This window comes from Numida meleagris, chromosome Z, assembly GCF_002078875.1.
Source record: "Numida meleagris isolate 19003 breed g44 Domestic line chromosome Z, NumMel1.0, whole genome shotgun sequence".
NCBI lineage: Eukaryota > Metazoa > Chordata > Aves > Galliformes > Numididae > Numida > Numida meleagris.
This window is the reverse complement of record NC_034438.1, coordinates 74,787,895-74,804,546: the sequence shown is the minus strand read 5'-3', so window position 1 is coordinate 74,804,546 and position 16,652 is coordinate 74,787,895. Positions and strand designations below refer to the sequence as shown.

The following is a 16,652-nucleotide window of genomic DNA, read 5'->3' as shown; positions in this document are numbered from 1 at the left end:
TCGAGTCATGAAGGGACAGATTCGATTTATATTTCTGGAGTGTCTGGGGGCTCTCAAGAATTGACTGTGCTGGAGGCGCAGGAGTGTCTACAGCAGTCTTTTTTGGGAGGCCGCAGTCCAAGGGCTGGGCACAGGGACTGCAGTGTTCCACAAAAGCCAGGGGCAGGCAGGGGAGGGGTGCCAAAGCCACAGCTCCAAAGCGCTTACCTGTGCCTAGCAGCCCAGCCTAAATTGGCCAGCTCAGCAAGTAAGTGGCTCTTTCAAGAGCCTGGAATGCCCGCAAATGCCAGGATGTGTATGGTTCTCCCAAATTCTCATAGGCCTCCAAGTGGTGTTCAAAGAGGTCAATCTCCCCCTCCCGACCTGTGAAGACCCACAAGGAAATGAGCTGCTGCAGCATGCTGAAAAGCGAGGAGCCATGGGCAGCCTTCCCTTTTGCTGGCACAGCAGCTTCCCTCCACCACATCTGCAAGCCTGCTTACACCCAGGCCTCCTTCCAAGCCCCTTATCTCCATCTCAGCTTTGGCAGCTCTGCCTTCCTTAGACCACTAGTGGACCTGCCTGCCTGCCCACTCCATAGCGCCGCTCCCACACCCTCTTTTCCTACACCCCACTTCTCCTCCCATAGGCAAAGAGGTTTGGGCAGCCTCCCCACAAGAATCCAGCACAGGACTGAAAGGGGCAACTTGTGGCACTGTGGGCAGGTGTGTCCGAGAGGCGCTCAGAACATTTCCTTGCTCCACCATGAGCTCTAGAGCTCTCGCCAGCCCCTGAAGCTAGGCTGCAGCCTCCAGCCTCTGCTGGTTTTGGCTGCAACTGAGTTCCTTTTCTTCATAGTAGCTCCTAGTGTGCTCTGTGGTGTGGTGGATTTGTAAGCAAAACAAGGCTGAGAACACACTCTGGTGTTAGCCCTCGCTGAAGAGTGCTGTCTCCAGCTCCTCACTCCTTCCAGGGAGGCAGGAGAAGGCGGCCCAGCACGGCTTTCTCCACAGAGAGCGAGCCTCAGGGCTCAATGCCTAACAGCCCAGCAGCACGGCTCTCACCTCCAGAATGTCACTCATGTAGGCACTGAGGGTTTGAGCCAGCCCCTCAGCTCCTCCGTCTGAGCTGCTCCACTGGATGCACTTCCCTGCCAAGGTCATGAAACCTGCCAGAAGGACACCCGCAAATCAGGACATGTATGCATGCGCTGTAGCTCACCTCATCCCCGGCCCCTGAAGATGATCAGAGGGCTGGAGCACGTTCCCTACGAGGACAGGCTCAGAGATCTGGGGCTCTTCAACCTGGAGAAGAGAAGGCTCCAAGGTGATATTATAGCGGCCTTCCGGGACCTGAAAGGGGCCTACAGGAAAGCTGGGGAAGGACTTTTTGGAAGGACAGGTAGTGACAGGACAGGTAGTGACAGGACAGGTAGTGACAGGGGAAATGGCTTTAAACTGGAAGAGGGTAGATTTAGATTAGATATTAGGAAGAAATTCCTTACTGTGAGGGTGGTGAGACACTGGAACATGTTGCCCAGAGAAGCTGTGGATGCCCCCTCCCTGGAAGCGTTCAAGGCCAGGCTGGATGGGGCTGTGAGCAACCTGGCCTAGAGGGAGGTGTCCCTGCCTATAGCAGAGGGGTGGGAACTAGATGATCCTAAAGGTCGTTTCCAACCCAAACCATTCTATGATTATGATTCTATACGTTTCTTCTTTACCTTCCAGAACCCTTTTCCCAGCCTTGTTCTAAAGACATTTGTATTTTGCCATTTCTGTCAAGCCAGATGTTTGATTACTGGAAGAATACTGGAAGGCATTTGATGGTATCTCTCTGCTAAACCAGCAAAAGAGGTTCTGCAGGTTTTCCATTTTACACTTTTGGGCATTCTAGTTGTCCACCTAATCAACAGCATTTTGCCCACTGACATTCAAATTTTTTCTGAAATTGGGGAATTGATCAGATACAGAGCTAAATGTTTCCAAGTGTTTCTTTGTATGGGCTAAAGTAGAGAATTCACTGAACTTGGGGACTTGAGATTAATTAGATCAAAAAAGGACTGATGAGAAAAATAGCGACAGTCTTTACTTGGGTAAGGAATACACAAGAGCAAAAATAATTAAAAAGGAAAAAACCTGATTGTAAAGACTGTTCACAGAAAATACCAGACTGTTGCACTGCTCTGGAAAGAAAGTAAGCATGAAAGCGTAAAAATCTCTGACAGGACTGGTACCTTTGAAAGATGGAAAAGTTTTAAGTAATTGAAGGACAGAACGGGAACAAAAAGCGATGAAATACAGCAGAACGTTACGAAGAAAAGGAGAGCGCTTTTCCTGATCAGAGATTGATGTAATGCAGTTGTTTGAAGAAGAAAGCACTAATGGCTTTAATTACAAGAACAAGCATTATTAATAAAAATAATAATTAGGTCGCTGTTTTCTGATACTGTGGTTTATCTTGGCTATAAATTTCATCAATTTGATATGGAGTAATCTCCTGTAAGGCACCAGGAACCAGCCCAAGAGAAATCAGTTTTTAAAGGAAAGCAGCTGCCAGGCCAACTGTATATTTCTGCCGGCTCTGTAGCCTCAAGCTACCCTCTTACCAGCAGCCCGCCTCCACGCCATCCCTTGGCTTTCAGGTCTCCACTGCGGCTGCGGAGTAGCGTCCACCCACCGCCCTACGTCACAGCACCGCGCAGAAAGCGACGCCACCACCCCGACCGGAGGAGAGGCCGTGTCGCGCCGGAAGTACGTAAGCGCGGGGCGGTGCCGTCGTTGCCAGGCGGAAGCGCGGCAGTTGGGGCGGGAGGCTGCCGGGCGGCGGCGGGAAGCTGCCGGGAAGCACTAGGCGCCTGGGTTGTGGTTGTGCCCGCGGGGCGGAGCGGGGCTATGGAGTCCAGGGCTGCCGACAGGATGCTGATCGTCGTCTCCGTTCTGGAAGGTAAGCGGGGGATTTTAAAAACAAGCGGTAGCGTTAAAGTCACACAGCAAGTGGGATGTCAGAGGCGGAGTGTGTTCCGAAGGAATGTTATGAAAGGGCTTAATACGGTTTCTGTATACTTCGTTGGACAGACAAGCAATCTTTAGGAAACGGAGCTAGCTGTGGTCTGGTTTTGCTACAGAAAAGGTGTCTCAGGGTGAGGTTCTTTATAGCTTAAATGCTGTGTATATACGTCCAGTATAATCATTTAGAGGATGGACTTTGCATGCTTCTGTGAGCTGTGGGTTTCGTCCCTAGCCTGTTCTGGACGTATTTAGCCAAAATGTTTCTTAAAATTGATGGCGAAGCCATCCTTTCTTTCCTCAATACTTTATACTTGTCTTGCCCTTGCTGCAGTTTAAACCCCTTATTGCTGCCTCTCTCTGTGACCATTTGTTGCTGCCCTCTTAAATCGAGTTGTCACAGCTGTAAACACAGCCGTGCATCCTACCAGTCATCTTTCCCCCGGCTGTGGAAAGAAAAACCTTCAGACCTCCTGCAGATGTGGCTGCTGACTTCTCCCTGCCTGTCACTGGAGTCTTTTTCCGTCAGCTGTGGCCCAAGACATTGGAGTGAGGAAGATAATGAGCAGAGGAGCATTTTCTCATGCAGCTCTTCCCGTTTATGTTTTTTTGTTGTTGTTGTTGCAGTCTGATGTTCTACAACACCAGTTAGCAATTTACTGTAACGTTGTGTGCCTAGTTAATCACGCCTCTTCTTGTATTTCGGCAGAATAGATTTGCTGAGGTGTAATTAGTGTGTTCAAATGTTTGTTTTCTTGGAGTGTGTGTCTGAATGCTTTTTCTTTATAAAGTACCGTGTTATTTCTCTGGCCTTTTATGTTGTTTGCTGATGTCTTAAAAATGAGTTCCTGTCCTCTGAAATGTGTGGGGCCTCTCCCTGTGCTGTGATGCATGTAAATTTTAAGCATTCATTTTGTCAAAAAAGTTATTAATTAAAACATAAAAGGATGCTGAATCCAAGATAAATCCTGTGCAACTCTACATGTTCTCTTAACTTAGTAGTCATTTTTAAAAATCACAGTATGTACTTGGATACACCTTTCAGTAACTCATGAGATCGTGTTCGCTATTTTAGTGTAGGAGAGTTGTAAAACTTGCAGTGAAGGAAAAATGCTTAATTTTTGCTGTTTGCCACCTATTTCCTTGACCTTTTCCCTATCTTAGATTTCTCAACATTTAACCTTACCAATTACTTGGTTTCTTTCTTAGTTATTAGCTATTACCTAGCATCTTGCTGTTTCTGGGTGCTTCTCAAATGGTTTGTTCCTTACTGTGTTCTTTATTGCTTCTTAATAGTGAGAAGACGTTTCAAAATAAGAACAATACAATCGTAATTTTGAGGAAGATATGGTGAATATGTCTCTGTATGATTGGTTTGCAATAAAAACCTGGGCTCACTTGTTTTATTGGTGGTGTCTAGTAATTGCACTCTGTTTCAGGACGCTATTTTCCCAAACGACCCAAGTACATGCTTGTAGTTGAAGCGAAGTTTGATGGTGAACAGCTGGCTACTGATCCTGTGGAGCATACTGATCAGCCAGAATTTGCCACTGAATTGGCCTGGGAACTTGATCGAAAAGCACTTCATCAGCACAGGTAACAGCAGAAAGTTAAGCCTGAAATAAAGTTGTTTTGAAGATAAAACTTAATTTTCTTGTCCTTTCAGCTGCTGAAATACAATTTTTAATCTAAACTCTTTATAAATGTTTTTAGGAGCTTTCTTTTAGCTATAAAATGATCTACTGTTTTGTTTCTATGGCAAACAAATATAGTATGTGGCAAGATAGGTGACTAGAAGTTTCTAAAGCTTCTGATAACACTCTTTAAAAAAAAAAAGAATTAGAAAAGCTATAGTTCAAGCATTCGATTCTTGCTTTCTTATTTATACCCTGACAAAGAGTTAACTTCAAGACTGAGAACCCTGCTTTAAATAGATGTGTTTTTAAATTTCAGGTGTAAGAACTGATAAATTGGTTTTGGTTTCCAGAACAGTTATTAGTTTTAACTGAAAATATGGAGATACTGTTACAATCTGTCATAAAAGTGAAAAGGCCATATTAACTTTGAGGAGAGAAAGATGTCTAAATATACCTCATGCTAGACCCCACATCTACACCTCTAAGAACATTCATGTGCTGTGCAACAATCTTTTGCTCACAAGTGAAGTTCCAGTTTGGTTGCGTTACTTGTTTCATGCACATGGAAAAGACTGAATTTTTGTTACTACTTTATTTTTTTAATAGCACTTGAGGCTCTTTCAGATCCAGCAAACTTCTGTTATCAGAATTATCTATTTATTCATTATCTCTCATTTAATCCTGAATTTTTTAGAATTGAGTGTAAACTAAGTTGCTAACTTATTAGAACTAGTTGTGTACCAAATCTCAATAAATCGTCATTGATATGCTTAAAACATGTGAATCATTTTTTATGACCTAATTGCAGAGGTAATTTTTTACATTTTGGATTTCAACTGAGATGTTCTTACAGGCTACAGCGTACACCTATCAAACTCCAGTGTTTTGCATTGGATCCTCTATCTTCAGTTAAAGAGAACATAGGCTATGTTGTACTTGATTTAAGGGCTGTGCAGGAAAAGAAACAGGTATGTTTCCAAGTATAAAGCTTTAAATTTTGGTATTTTTGAAACAGTGCTATGACAGTAGAATTTGAATTAAGGCAAAGGTATAAATTTTGAGTTGTTTTGGAGGAGTATGACTCCTACTTAATCACATACTTGTCTTTTCTTTTAAAAGAGGGCAAATGAAAGTATTTTTGTATTAATCTTACTGGAATGAAAAATATTTACGCAGCCTGCTCCACAACATGAAAAAGCTAAGTATGTAGATTAAGAAAAAAATTTCTTACACTTCAGAATTTGAGAATTGAAACATTTCCAATCAACATATTTGGTCACTGCTACGGCTCATCACCTGGGGAAAAAAAAAAGTGGTTTATTGAGCAATTAAATGTCGTTAAGTCAGAACTTTAGAGAGTGAAGTTGTTCATGATGTGTTCTGGTTTTTCTTTTTTTTTTTTTTCCTAGTGGGCGTCTATGGAAGGTGTCTGTGGTGTTCTGAAGTTCTAGCCCCTTAACAAAGCAGGAGAAAACATAATTGTTTGTATAGAATTTTGATGAGTGAATTTTATATAATGCTTGATCAGAACAAAACTCTGACATGGGTCATGATATGACCCTGGTTTAGCATTTTGACATCACACTTAAAATCTATGGTCCTTGTAATATAGTCTGCACTGTTTTAGTTGAAGATTTAAACATTGTCTCCTAATTAGAAGACTGATCATATATTTTGCTTCCCCACTGTTCACTGTGAAAATCAATGTAAGAGAGTATGTTCAGCTGTTCTTCGGAAATGATTATATAGAGTCATTTAGTGTAGCAGTGTATTCAAAATATATGATGTTTTTACAAATAAACGCCAAGGTATTTTTCTGTAAATAATAAGGTAGAATTGCGAGAGCAAGTCTGTTGTCTATTACTGTATTTTATTATTTTGCTATTTTGAAAATGCTTTCTCCTTTTTTTTTGTTTCTGATTATGTAGACACCAAAATGGTACCCTTTGCTAAGTAACAAGTATGCTAAATTTAAATCTGAAATAAAAGTAGGCATTGTGTTGGAAACTGATTCCAAAGCACTGGTTGATGATTTTAAAGCAAAGGAGGCACCCCCTAGAGAAGGGAGGGGTAAGTAATTTAATATCATTGGCTTCGAATTAAAGATGTTCCTGTTTCGGACGTATATTGCTTGATGCAAACATGTTGTTTGAGCTCAAAGAGTTACAGTATTTTAGCATTAACTAAGTGTAAATCATTTATATCATTTGTAACTATAAAACATACGTATAGGAAATGTACTGTGTTGTAATAGCAAGGGTGCTTTACTTCGTGTTACTTCAGGTGGACAGAGATGCAGGCTGATATTTAAAATCAGCATCAGAGACATGCATATTCCTACTGCCATTTCAATCAGGTTAGATTTCAGGGCTTTGGAAAGTTCTGTACCTTAATAAATGAGAAAAAGGAGCTTCTTTACAGAGTGTAATTCTAAGTCTATACTGCTGAGTTGCCAAGTAGCGCAATAATTCATTTCTTGGGTAGTCTGCCTTTTTTTTCTTTTCACTTTTTTCTTTAATTTTTTTTTTGTCAAAGCTAAGCCACTCAGTACTTACACCACGTTTATTATTGTTTATTATTTTTGTAGTAACATCTGCTGATCTACTGTAAGTTAACTGTTGGCAGTAATTCTGGATCTGGATTCTCTTCTGCATTCCTATCAACAATAATTAATTACATATATATCAACATCTATTAGAACTTGAATAATATTGAACAGTACAAGGTGTCTTCATCTGTGATGTGCTTTTCAGTCACTTTTGTGTTGGTGTCTTTTTGGGAAAGTTTAGGGTTTTTTTATTTTAAAACTCCTCGGAAACTTGATAGGTCTGTTTTTGTTTTTAAAACAAGCTAAAAACAGATATACCTCCCTGCATCCAGAAGCGAGCCTACTTCCTCTTGTAAAAATGGAGCCTCCATTAGACTGGTGGATTTTCGTTTACATACCTTGCAATACATTCTGTTCTTAAGGTAACCTCCTCATAATTCTAAATTAATCATCTTCTCGTCACGGTCTGTGACTGTGGTTTGGTAAAACAAAGTTTCAGTTGCAGCATTGCACAAGATTTCTGGCCCTGATTTTGTCTTCTCAGCCGTGTTACAGTAGTGGCTATGCCATTACCAGAGTTCCAAATATGTTTAGCTTGCTTAGCATGATAGAATGGCTAGGGTTGGAAGGGACCCCAAGGATCATCAAGTTCCAATCCCTCACCACACATCTTTTCAAGTTCATAGCAAAGCACAGGCGATTTTACGTAATCTAAAGTTTGTAACAGAGGCAATGAAGCACTGTAAATGACTTCCTGATTTTCCATCTCCTCTCTTCATATGTGATCTTCCAGCCTGAAGCTCTCTCATCCTTTATGATGCTGGCTAATTGTATAGAAAATTCTTCCTGCCATCACTGTCCTCAGTGTTTTGTTTTCTGTGGAAGAATTAATGCAAACAAGTTTGCCAGTCTCCCTTTCTTTTACCAGCTCAAGATTAATCAGTGTCATGCTTGTGCAATGGAGGAAGACAAGCATGTAGACTTATGCAAGTTTGAAGTTAGCGTTCTAAGCATTGGGTGTGACAACGCTACCATGCGCAGTACTAGTTTTATCAGACAGGGAATGGCTTTCTTTTTTGAATTCATACGCATTTATATTTTTACCTCACTGACATGAGTGGTCTAAATTTTACCAGTGTTTGAAACAGAGCGTTTTGGTTCACAACCCGAAGTGCTGTGGGATTATTACTATGTGCTGTAGTCTGAGGTGCTTTGAAATCTATTAAATTACTGGTACTATGTAGTGGTAACTGGTAAATGATTTAAAGGGCTCATTCTTGAGTAGTCATTGTGTTTCTTTAATCCGTCATTTACCTTATTTTTAAAGATGCAGAGCGAGGGAACTAGAGGTATATATAATTTACACTTGAAATATACAATTACAAGGTTTGCATTAACTAGCTTATAATTTTGCCTAACATAAGTTGTGTAACATGCTTTGTAAGCATTATTTTGATTCTTTTCTGTATGCCTCACTTTACTGTTCTACATTGTAAATTATTTTCTTAATATTTAAGATTCTTCTGCCCGTGTTTAGTCTGAAGATGAGTTTCAAAATTTCATTGGGTTGGAAGTGGATACATTAATGTAGATGTATCAGCGTTACTGAGATGATCTGTTTGGGGCATAAAGTGGATGTTAGAAACCGCTTGCATCAGGAATTGAGCTGGCTGTTTCTTTAAGTACATTGTCTTCTCAGTCTCATCTGTATAATGTCATATCTGTGATTCTGAAGCCTGATCAAGAGTTCAGATTTCATTTTAGAGCTATTCTTAGATCTTCAGAGCACTGGGCTATCAAGACCTTGCAATTTTATGTGAAAAGCACTGAGCCATTGACAGTAAAAGCTGGTTTGCATACCGCATATTTCATAGAATTGTAGAGTATCTTAAGTTAAAAGGGATGCACAAGGATATTTTGTCAGTTTTTGTATTTGCCTTGTGATAAAAAATTGTAGGTGAGCAAATGAACGCTTTTCTCATACTGTGAGTTGGCTGCTTGGCTTACAGACCATCATATATTCAGTGGCATGATTTTAACTCACTCAGAAATGAATTAAAGAGGGCTGGAGTTACTTGAAGTATGTTGGTGTTGCTGGAGGCTGACAGATTAGAAGCAGTGACCTTAGAGCACCTGACACGCTGTAATCACACCCCTGTGTGAGACCTAAAACCACTACTTTGGTGTGTATTTTCTACAAAATTATGAAACCTATAATGCAAGTCTCTGGTGTTGTATGCACTGAAGACTGCAAGATGAAGATTCTTCACATGAGACATTCCAAAGGTTCTGCGAAGTGAAACATCATACTTCCATCAACATCTGGACAGTCTGACATGTCCAGTTACTGTCTTTCATTTCTTTCAACAAGTCAAAGAAGAAAGAGCATAACGGACTCCAAGCTAATGAAATAAAGTTCACATCACTTTAGCATTACAAATGCTCTAGCATTCTTTAGTAGTTTGCAAATAAATACATGACCCCTGAATAGAAAATAATTCAAAAAAAAAATACATAACACCTTTGTAATTAAAGGTGTGTGTGCTTAGAGATTTGTTTCATGCTGAAATACTTTGGAAGGAATCATCAAGTTCTTTATTATCTCCGTGGAGAGATTATGATTATAAAGCAGATTTCTGCTGCAATTGATAGCACTGTAACTTATTTCTTAATTCTCTTTTTTTTCTTAGTGTCTGCCCTTCTTTCGAGACTAGATCCTAAAAGTATTGTACCAGTCCTGAATGAAGAAAAGGGCTATCATCAAATTGGACCAGCAGAGTATTGTAGAGACTACTTTGTTTTGTCTGTAACCATTGCATTTGCCACACAATTGGAACAGGTTTGTTTTGCGTCTGGTTTTGTTCTGAAGAAATACTGTGCTACATTCGTATTTTTGCCCTCCCACAGCTCATTTCTATTCAGAATTTTTTCTTATCTTGTCTCTTGTAACAAATAGCCTTGCCCCTATACTGAATTAATATAAATTAAATTGAAATTTTAAGACTCTATGTAGTACTTACGTGTTGAATTACAAATGAAAGATCAAAATTCTTTTTGGGCACTAAAACTGTAATGATGTATTATTCTTTTTACTCTTTTAGTTAGTTCCTAGTACTATGAAGCTTCCTGAGCATCAGCCTGAGTTTTTTTTCTACTACTCATTATTGGGAAATGATGTAACAAATGAGCCTTTCACTGATTTGATTAATCCAAACTTTGAACCAGAAAGAGCTTCTGTTCGAATACGTAGTTCAGCTGATGTTCTTCAAGTTTATCTTTGTGCGCAGTCAAAATTGCAGGTAAGCTGTTTCTTCTCAAATGTGAATGAAAATAAATGAAATAATGAAAATAAAAGAAATAGAAACTGGCTTGCATTGAAACTAAAATTTCTTTCCAAAACTTCCTTAAATTACAGTGTTTTGCCTCATATATAGCTTGTTATTTGTGCTAATGAGAGAAGCGCTAGCAAGATTCCCTGCTCCGAGAGAGAGAATTCTCTTTAACACGGTGGCTTATAGTATAATATGGTGGTTGCATGTTATGATGGAAGAAACTGCTACAAAATGGTAATGTTGCTAATGTGGCATCCTTGAGGGCTCTCAGCTCTGGGAACTTCTCTGAAAGCAGACCATCTGCAACCCATGCTCCTGTAACTCTTGAATAAGTAATAAAATCACTGCCTTCAGCACAGTGTGTGAACAATAAGAGGGGTCTGGGTTTTCCTCCCGTTTCTCAGCCAAATGCTGTTTTAAAAATACTGCAGCCATATTCAGGCTATTATGGGATATTGCTTATCTTTAGCTGTGACTTTAAATGTTGGGGAGCATTGAAAGCACTTACAGTGATCCGCTCTTGGCTCACACTTAGGTGACTACAAGTCAGTGTTTCTGAGAGTATTATAGGGTGTTTAAACGTAGCTGTTAAATACAACAGTGATAGTTACAAAGGGTCCATATCCAGACTTACACTCTGAAGATAATTTTCACTTCTCCCTCCTCTCTAATGGATTATAGCATTTAAACTTGTACAGGGGACTCTAGTTTTGTGATCCAGGTTAGTTTTAAAATGTTACTGTAGGTTTGTTTCCGATTTTTTTTTTCTCTGACCTTGAAATAGTCTTCTAATTTTTGGAGAAACATAGGCACTGATGTGTTTGGAATTTTGTCTTAGTCTTTGACCTTGAAACAAAGTATTAAATATCACACATGTATTATGTACACACACGTATATGTGCACACAGTTATGCTTAATTTCCATCAAGTTAAAAGACTGTTCTTTCAGCAGTAGTTAAGAGGTCAGATGCATTTCTTGATGTACAGCTGTTTCTCTGTCTCAGCTTCTTAAAATTCGGGATACAGTAGTAGGGCATTTTTTTTCCCAATCCTTAATGCACTTCTTTTTTTCCAAAAAATGAAGCCTCATGCTAAAATGTGCAAATTTGGGTGTATGTATATATGTATATTAGTCTGTTAAATGTATTAAATGTCAACAATTGGAATACAGTGCTCTGGTTTGCCTAAAAAAAGACTAACAAACACAAGTGACTTTTATTTGGGGAAAGTGAAACTGACATGTAAGTTTCAAAAAGTAAACTTCACTGGGGAAAATAAATCACATTTTTTAGATCCTTCTATTCAAATCAGCAAATATTACACTATGGAAGATAGGAGTTGAGTCAAGGTTTGAAAAAGGAATAAAGACTCTTAGCAAGAATTAAGAGTATGATTACTTAATCGTGTTAAGCCATTTCAGCTTAAATTATTTAAGTGGAGTCTAAATATGAACTTTCAAATAAATTGCTTTATTTCTTCCTGACTGGTGCATTTCATATGTTTATACCTTAAGAGCATGAATCTGTACTGTACTTAAAAGGAGCATCCTAATAAAGTTATCATCCGTAAGGGATGACGTGATTGTCCTCAAAAGACAGCATGCACTGATCTGCTGCTGTGGTAACAGTAGGCAAATCCTGCCAGCTCAACGCTGAAATTTCATAGTAGTTCTTACACTGCTCAGAATACTAGTTCTCAGCATATAGGGAGTAGACTAAGGATGAAGGTTTTTATTAGCAATACGTATGGCATTTACTTCCTGGTACTTCTGTATGTATACAGATCCATCTTTGCTGTGGTGACCAGTCCCTTGGAAGCACTGGAATACCCCTATCTGGACTGCTGAAGAAAGGAAATGTGGAGATCAGTCAACACCCTATGGCAATAGAAGGAGCATTTGTCCTTGTTCCACCAAATAGAGCTAAGCAAAAACTGACACCGTTGCCTCTGGATATGGCTCCTACTGTTGGGGTGTCTGTAGTTCTGCAAAAGGAGTGCTTAAATGTCCAGGTATAACTTACTAATTTTGTGTTAGTTAAGGTATCGTTGCAGTTTCATGTTTAAAAAGGAGTATTTCTAAGTCATATTTGACAGTTAAATATGTAACAAAAAATCAGAAAAAGATTAAGTTGTTTTACATGAAGAATACTTTCATTTCTTCATTTCTTCTATGTCAGAAAGATCATTTCAGACTCATTATAGACAGAATTTTTTCCATGCAAGCTATGATCAGTAAGAAAACCATGTCACTTCATTCAGCCTTTGGTTCCTTCAAATGTTCCAACCGAGCCTAAACAACTGAAGAAAGTTCTTTCACCTATTGGTGGAGAAACAAAGGGCCTGCAGCAGAGATCCCAGGGTGTCCCATCTCAGATTGACCACTCTTCTCCAATAGAAGATGAAGCAACAGAAAGTGAAGCGGAAAGTCTGAAGTTTGAAAAAGGCACAGAACTAAAGGAAACTGGTATGTGATGCGTGTGGGTTTTTTGTTTGTTTGTTTTCATTTTTCCTAGTTGCCATGTACAGTCTATGTGCTACTCATTTCTGGTAATAAATCTTTGGCAAGTAAAAGCTGTTTACACAGGATAGATGACTGTGTGAGAGTAAGTGCTAGTTCTTGAAAACATTTAAAAGAATCAAGTTGAGGGTTTGTTGGTGTCTGGATTGCAAGTGATATGGATGGTCTTCATCTTGAAAAAGAATACCAGAAGCATTTGAAATTACCTGAATTTGAGAATGGTAAGGTTTGGTACAAACTCATGAGGAAAATGATTTCTTCTAGTTGTAGTGGTCTAAAGTTCAAATGTATTAAACAGAAAAATAGGGAAAATGTAGAATTTTTAAAAGAATTTTTTTCTTAAATGTCCGATGTGGAATAGTAAATGATGAAAACTAACATTTATGCTACACAAAGCCTAGGGGTGGGGGAAGAAACACAAGCAATTGACATGTTTGTTTTTTTTTAATTTTAGATTTTTGTTCTTACATTATATAGTTGCAGGGATGACTTAGCCCACACTCTTTGAAGACTCTCCCTGTTTTGCTTGTAATTTGTGGACTGGTTGGTGGAGAAGTTGAAAAGCAGAGATGAAAGGAAAAAAAATATGAAGAGAGAATAATTCTCAAAAGAAAATGCTTGTTTGCTTAAAAAGTACTGGGCATGCAACATCTTACACAATGAAAGAGATGCTGATCCGAAAGAAGTCTAGTTGGGTAGAAGAAAATCTTGCTCTCAGTGTTTGTCTGCTATTTCTGAAAAATTTCTTTTAATCCTGACAGGTCTTATCAAAGCAAAGGTTAAATCATTTTGCATTAAATATATCTAAACTTTTATGAGCTGTAAAACCATTTTGAATCTGTGATTAAGAATATGTAATTAACACTTGCGTAGTGCTTTGGCAAGATGAAAAATGTGTCATTTCACCATTATCTTTCAAGGCTAGTGGATGAGTCTTGCAAAGATGTTAACAAACAGCACACTGAGGAGCTCCCAGTTTTCAAATCACAGAGCAGAGCAAAATCGCCACTGTTGTCAGGTTTGCAAAATTCCAGTAATGCAAAATAATTTATGAAAATTAGTACACTGAATGGAATTTAAATATAGGAGGAACTTAAATGACTTTCAACTGTAGACTGTGTGTGTTTTTATGTTCTCTGTGAGAGCCTTAAAGTTCTTCCCATCCCTTTAATTGCATAAAGCAATTTAGTGCCGTCATCTCTTACCTAAGTGACTCAAAAGATTTAATTTCATTACCACATGCTGACTAGCTGATGTTGAAGTACTGAAGTTTTTCCGTTTTATTATTAAGGTAAACAAGCCACTCCATAAGCCAGCAGAAAGAAAAAGAAAATTGATGCTAGCAATGATGTATTTTTTTAATTAAATAACAGAAACATCTTGGAAGATTATGAAGAAAGAAGATCAGAACAGCTAGCACTTAAAAAAGGCAGATGAGCTCCTCTCTGCTAGATCTTGCCTTTTTTGAATGCTTTAGTCTTAAAAGTTCTTGGAGGCTGCCTTTTGGAGACCCTATTTGTAAAAATTTGTTGTTTGACCTGTTACTTTTTGAAGGAAGTAGTGGGAAGGCTAAGGTCCCAATTCAAGGACTTGATAAATCTGGAATACTTCCGTGACTGACTTTTATAATTGAACAGGCCCCCTATTGTCAGTATAGTTTCTGTTTACCAAATAACAGTATGCACAATCCTATCCATGTGCATGCATGAACAGATATGCATTATGGACTTAGCTGTAGCACTTAAGTTTTTATTTCAGTAGTGAACCATCAGCGTGGGAGCAATAGTTTGTACTTTCTTATGTGAGCATTGTAACAGATCGGCTTTTCTGTCCTTTACAGCCTCAAACTAAAGAAGTCGGTTAATTCCAAATTATCTAACTTAGTGTGCATGTGTGTATATATATACATGTATATAAAATACAGATTTTATTATTACTATTGTAAAAACACCTCTTCTGCATACCCTCAAGTTAGCTAGCAACTGTTACACAAACTGTAGAAACCAAAATCTCCCTCGGTTCTGCAGAGTGATGCAATATCTTAGGTTAGTTCAGACTTTTTTCCAGTGAAATACACTTACATAGTTTTAAGAAAGAGAAAAATATCTTTCAAAAATATATTGTTCTTAATTTTCTTTTACTTTATTTTAGAAGCAGTAGCTTATAGTGGCTATTTTTTATAGTATTAGTTTAAACTACAAGGAATTGAAATCATTTAGGAAGTCACCTATTTGCCCTTCCATAAGAAATGAGACATATTTAGTGTTTTTGTTGTCTCGGGCAGAGCAAATTATTAAAAATGTGCATGTTCTCTTGTGATTTCAGCTGATGATACTCCAGTAGTTGCACCTCAGCCCAACTCTGTGAGTGCAACCGCTTGTACTGAGACTACATCAGCGCAGAAAATTCTTATTCCAGCGGCCTCTCACCATTTTTGCTTTTCAATAGACTTACAAAGTGTACGTGGTCTGGAAGTTGGTTTTCCAATAAACTGCATTTTAAGGTATGATTTGTTTTGGTTAATCTTGTTCTTGATAATAGACTGATTATTTTTTTTTTTTTTTAAAAAAAAGGTCTGAATAATTGCTATCAATATATTGCCTGATGAATTTTACTTCCGTTTAGCTGATTGCTTTGAGATGTTCAACTAGTGCATCCCAAAACTTCAGAGAGCATTAAAGACAGTATGTAACATCTCATCTGCACTGGAATTCCTATTAAATTGCTCACTTGAATATTAGTAATTCTCCTTTCTCTATTTATGGCTGTTTTTCCAAGTGGTAGAAGGAGTAACTTCTGTAGCATTTCGTGTCTCTATCAGGAGGAGATTGTGTTTTTGTAAGATAATGGGTTGTGTGCGATTCTGAATCTCAAGTACACACACTTTTCTTAAAGTGAAGAACTTGTGTAGTAAACGTTTTATCATTTTGAGAAATACTGTTAGGGGTTTGATGGCCTTTTCATACAGGGAGCAAATTTTACCAGGAAGAAGTAGCTGTTTTTGTTACATTGGTTCCTCAAGTTGAAAGAAAAGACAAGCTTTTGAATACTTGAATATTGTGCCTCAAGCAAAAGTATAAAACCTCAGTGCTAGTTTGGAACATTTGTGTAAAGATCAGTTTGTTACTGTTGTGAACATGAAGGAAAAGTATGGGAGTGCTTCTGGAGCATAATCTTCAGGGAGCACAAGTTGGCATGGAGGAGAAGTTGAGAATAAGATAAAGAAATAAGAACTAGAAGATGAAGAACCAATTAAAAGTAAGGGTGCTGAAGCCCTCATCTCAGTATTTAGTTTGTTTTTCTTTTACTTAGTCTTTTTATTTTCTACTCTTCCAGTGACTTTTATCAGCTTGGTTTTTTTTTAGGATTTCCTTCAAACTTTGGTTCAAAAGCTTATAGATACTGGAATATGAAACATTAAAGTCAATTTACAGCTTTTTAATGTTAAATAAATTGGCATTTTCAGTTCGAGCAAATCCAAGTTCAGTAAGTTCTTGGCCTCTTAGTTATTACACCCTGAATTTGCCGATACGGTACTTTCAGTACACACTCAGTCATGTCTGTAAAATATGTCTTTCCTTTTAGTAAGTTGAACCATGGGCATTATAAACGTAAAGCATCAAATGTGAGTCA

The 16,652-nt window shown here is 38.5% G+C and overlaps 1 protein-coding gene across 3 annotated transcripts in view; it reads left to right on the top strand.

The window, feature by feature from the left end:
• Window positions 2,651-16,652, top strand: part of CEP120 (centrosomal protein 120) — a 40,930-nt gene continuing 26,928 nt past the window's right edge. The window contains exons 1-10 of one of the 3 annotated variants that reach the window (XM_021380577.1): window positions 2,651-2,729; window positions 4,424-4,580; window positions 5,475-5,589; window positions 6,550-6,691; window positions 9,860-10,008; window positions 10,271-10,468; window positions 12,284-12,511; window positions 12,761-12,965; window positions 13,939-14,037; window positions 15,345-15,522. In XM_021380577.1, coding sequence (XP_021236252.1) covers window positions 4,453-4,580; window positions 5,475-5,589; window positions 6,550-6,691; window positions 9,860-10,008; window positions 10,271-10,468; window positions 12,284-12,511; window positions 12,761-12,965; window positions 13,939-14,037; window positions 15,345-15,522 — 1,442 coding nt within the window. In that variant the 5' untranslated portion in view covers window positions 2,651-2,729; window positions 4,424-4,452. The other 2 variants (XM_021380576.1, XM_021380578.1) reach the window with 2 other exon arrangements.